A 4237-nucleotide genomic window follows, 5' to 3' on the forward strand; every position below is an offset into this window, starting at 1 on the left:
CAAATGTATGTGCGTATGAATTCTGTTTGTGTGCAAATGTATGTGCGTATGAATTCTGTTTGTGTGCAAATGTATGTGCGTATGAATTCTGTTTGTGTGTAAATGTATGTGCGTATGAATTCTGTTTGTGTGCAAATGTATGTGCGTATGAATTCTGTTTGTGTGCAATAGTATGTGTGTAAGGAGCTAGTATAAAATGAATGATTTTTGTACAACTAACCAGCGCTCTCGTAAATAAACGTTCTGACTATCGTAGCCGGGCCTCCGTCTGATTCATTTCAGACGGAGTTTCTTACATATCCTGGGTTTCAGACGGAGTAGTTCATTGAATTGGGTTCATGAGCATTGAGAACATAGTTCTCATAACACGCACTGAAGTCTAACAAAACAGACCCCACAATCTTTTTATCAACATTTTCTCTCAGCCAATCATCAGTCATGTGTGTAAGTGCTGTGCTTGTTGAATGTCCTTCCCTATAAGCTGAAAGTCTGTTGTCAATTTGTTTAATGTGAAATAGCAATGTATCTGGTCAAATTAAGGGTTGGTAACAGGCTGATTGGGCGGGTACTTGAGCCAGTAAAGGGGGCTTTACTATTCTTGGGTAGCAGAATGACTTTAGCTTCCCTCCAGGACAGAGGGCACACTCTCTCTAGTCGGCTTAGACTGAAGATGTGGCAAATAGGAGTGACAATATCATCTGCTATTATCCTCAGTAATTTTCCATCCAGATTGTCAGACCCCAGGTGCCTTGTCATTGTTGATGGACAACAATCATTGTTTCACCTCTGCCACACTGACGTTACGGAATTCAAGATAACAGTGCTTGTCATAATTTGGTCCGATATACTTGGATGTGCAGTGTCAACGTTTGTTGCTGGCATGTCATCCCTAAGATTTCTTATCTTGCCAATGAAAAAGTCATTAAAGTAGTTGGCTTATCAGTGGGCTTTGTGATGAATGAGTCATATGATTCAATGAGCCATCTGATTCAATGAGCCATCTGATTCAATGAGCCATCTGATTCAATGAGCCATCTGATTCAATGAGCCATCTGATTCAATGAGCCATATGATTCAATGAGCCATATGATTCAATGAGCCACCTGATTCAATGAGCCACCTGATTCAATGAGCCATATGATTCAATGAGCCATATGATTCAATGAGCCACCTGATTCATTGAGCCATATGATTCAATGAGCCATATGATTCAATAAGCCATATGATTCAATGAGCCATCTGATTCAATGAGCCATCTGATTCAATGAGCCATATGATTCAATGAACCATCTGATTCAATGAGCCCTCTGATTCAATGAGCCATATGATTCAATGAGCCATATGATTCAATGAGCCATCTGATTCAATGAGCCATATGATTCAATGAATGATGGAGCAGAGTTGGCTTTTTTCCCAACATGTCATTTAAGGTGCCCCAAAGCTTTTTACTATCATTGTAAGTGTAGTTTCTACTTATTTTTACTCAATTTAGTGTCTATTTAAAATACATTTGCCAATGTGTTGTGCAGCCAGACTTATTGGTTACTTTGAAGAATCTCAAATATAACATATATTTTAATTTCTTTAATACTTTTTTGTTTACTACAGTACATGATATGTGTTATTTCATAGTTTTTGATGTCTTCACTATTATTCTACAATGTAGAAAATAGTAAAAAATAAAGAAAATCCTTGGAATGAGTAGGTGTCCAAACTTGTAGAAATATAACAAAACCATTTGACATAAAAACATGTGAGATCAAAGGTTAAAGGTTAAAGTGCATTCAAGAGGAGGCGGATCGATGGCTCAACATAACACACACACACTGCTACAGCCATATTCTCAGTCATTCATTAATCAGATGTTGTGAACCACAACTCAGATGAGGGCTCAGAGAGTACACTTAGGCATTCCTCAACAGATTACTGAGTCCTGTAACACACAAACCCCTCAGCCTGGCTTGGCCACTTACAGCGACAAAACATGAGCTTGTTTGTGGCTCTCTCCCTCTCTTACTCTTTGATTCTCTCTCTCTCTCTCTCTCTCTCTCGCTCTCTCTCTCTCTCTCTCTCTCTCTCTTTCGCCCTGTGTTCCTCTGGGAGGTAGTAGACTATTTAATCAGTTACAGGGACGTGTGTGTGTGTGTGTGTGTGTGTGTGTGTGTGTGTGTGTGTGTGTGTGTGTGTGTGTGTGTGTGTGTGTGTGTGTGTGTGTGTGTGTGTGTGTGTGTGTGTGTGTGTGTGTGTGTGTGTGTGTGTGTGTGTGTGCGTGCGTGTGCGCGTGCGCGTGCGTGTGTGTGTGTGTTTCTCTGCCTCTATGAACTGACTGACTGACTGTGCTATGTTACCTCACAGGGCACGTAATCTCTCTCTCTTTCTGTCCCCCTCTCGCTTCCCTTTTCTCTCTCTCTCTCTCTCTTTCTGTCCCCCTCTCGCTTCCCTTTCTCTCTCTCTCTCTCTCTCTCTCTCTTTTTCTTTCCCTACTTTCTCACTCTCCGTTTCCCTCTCTTATGCTCCCTCTCTCTCTCTCTGTCTCTTTCTCTTGGCTGAATGGAGAAGGCAGAATTTGTAGGTTCGTTGCCGGGGCCTGGCCTGGTTGCTGGGGATGTAGTTGCCTTGTCGGAGGTGGTGCGGGGTACAGGCGAGGAGCCGGCGGAGGCAGTGGTCAGTTCCAGACTGTTCCGCTGTGTGAGTGTTCGACGTTGGATACCCCTGGCCTACAGAGAGGAACTCTACCATGTACTGAGACTCACAGGACCTCTGGTGAGACACAAACTGTGTGTGTGTGTGTGTGTGTGTGTGTGTGTGTGTGTGTGTGTGTGTGTGTGTGTGTGTGTGTGTGTGTGTGTGTGCGTGTGTGTGTGTGTGTGTGTGTTTGTGTGTGCGCACGCGTAGTTCAGCTGTCACTGTCTGACTGAACAACCTTTCCTCCCAGCGACTAGAGTTATTGTAATGGACTGTTGTTATAGATACACTACATGGCCAAAAGTATCTGGACACCCCCAAAATCAGTGGAATAGAGCACAAAGTCATGCAATCTCCATAGACAAACATAGTCAGTAGAATGGGCCATACTGAAGAGCTCAGTGACTTTCAACGTGGCACCTTCACAAGACGCCACCTTTCCAACAAGTCAGTCAAAATGTTCTGTCCTCAGTGGAAAAATTCACTACCGAGTTCCAAACTGCCTCTGGAAGCAACGTCAGCACAAGAACTGTTTGTCAGGAGCTTCATGAAATGGGTTTCCATGGCCGAGCAGCCAAGCGTCGGCTGGAGTGGTGTAAAGCTCGCCGCCATTGGCCTCTGGAGCAGTGTTCTCTGGAGTGATTAATCACGCATCTGGCAGCTCGACGGACAAATCTGGGTTTGGCGGATGACAGGAGAACGTTACCTGCCCGATGCATAGTGCCAAGTGTAAAGTTTGGTGGAGGAGGAATAATGGTCTGGGGCTGTTTTTCATGGTTGAGGCCCCTTAGTTCCAGTGAAGTGAAATCTTAACCCTACAGCATACAATGACATTCTAGATGATTCTGTGCTTCCAACTTTGTGGCAACAGTTTGGGGAAGTCCCTTTCCTGTTTCGGCATGACAATGCCCCCGTGCACAAAGAGAGGTCCATACAGAAATTATTTGTCTAGATCGGTGTGGAAGAACTTGACTGGCCTGCACAGAGCCCTGACCTCAACCTCATCCAACACCATTGGGATGAATTGGAACAACCAACTGTGAGCCAGGCCTTATCGCCCAACTCACTAATGCTCTTGTGGCTGAATGGAAGCAAGTCCCCACAGCAATGTTCCAACATCTAGTGGAAAGCCTTCCCAGAAGAGTGAAGGCTGTTATAACAGCAATGTTCCAACATCTAGTGGAAAGCCTTCCCAGAAGAGTGGAGGCTGTTATAGCAGCAATGTTCCAACATCTAGTGGAAAGCCTTCCCAGAAGAGAGAAGGCTGTCATAGCAGCAATGTTCCAACATCTAGTGGAAAGCCTTCCCAGAAGAGAGAAGGCTGTCATAGCAGCAATGTTCCATCATCTAGTGGAAAGCCTTCCCAGAAGAGTGGAGGCTGTTATAGCAGCAATGTTCCAACATCTAGTGGAAAGCCTTCCCAGGAGAGGGGAGGCTGTTATAGAAGCAATGTTCCAACATCTAGTAGAAAGCCTTCCCAGAAGAGTAGAGGCTGTTATAGCAGCAATGTTCCAACATCAATTGGAAAGCCTTCCCAGGAGAGTGGAGGCTG

General features: G+C 44.4%; 1 protein-coding gene across 5 annotated transcripts in view; it reads left to right on the plus strand.

The window, feature by feature from the left end:
• Window positions 1–2328: 2328 nt before the first annotated feature.
• slc47a1 (solute carrier family 47 member 1) overlaps window positions 2329–4237 on the plus strand; it is a 47110-nt gene continuing 45201 nt past the window's right edge. For 2 of the 5 annotated variants that reach the window (XM_055941384.1, XM_055941386.1), the window contains exon 1: window positions 2329–2763. In XM_055941384.1, the coding sequence (XP_055797359.1) occupies window positions 2551–2763 (213 nt within the window). In that variant the 5' untranslated portion in view covers window positions 2329–2550. The remainder of the gene's footprint in view (window positions 2764–4237) is intronic. The other 3 variants (XM_055941383.1, XM_055941385.1, XM_055941389.1) reach the window with 2 other exon arrangements.

Source organism: Salvelinus fontinalis, chromosome 13 (assembly GCF_029448725.1).
Source record: "Salvelinus fontinalis isolate EN_2023a chromosome 13, ASM2944872v1, whole genome shotgun sequence".
NCBI classification, from domain to species: Eukaryota; Metazoa; Chordata; class Actinopteri; order Salmoniformes; family Salmonidae; genus Salvelinus; species Salvelinus fontinalis.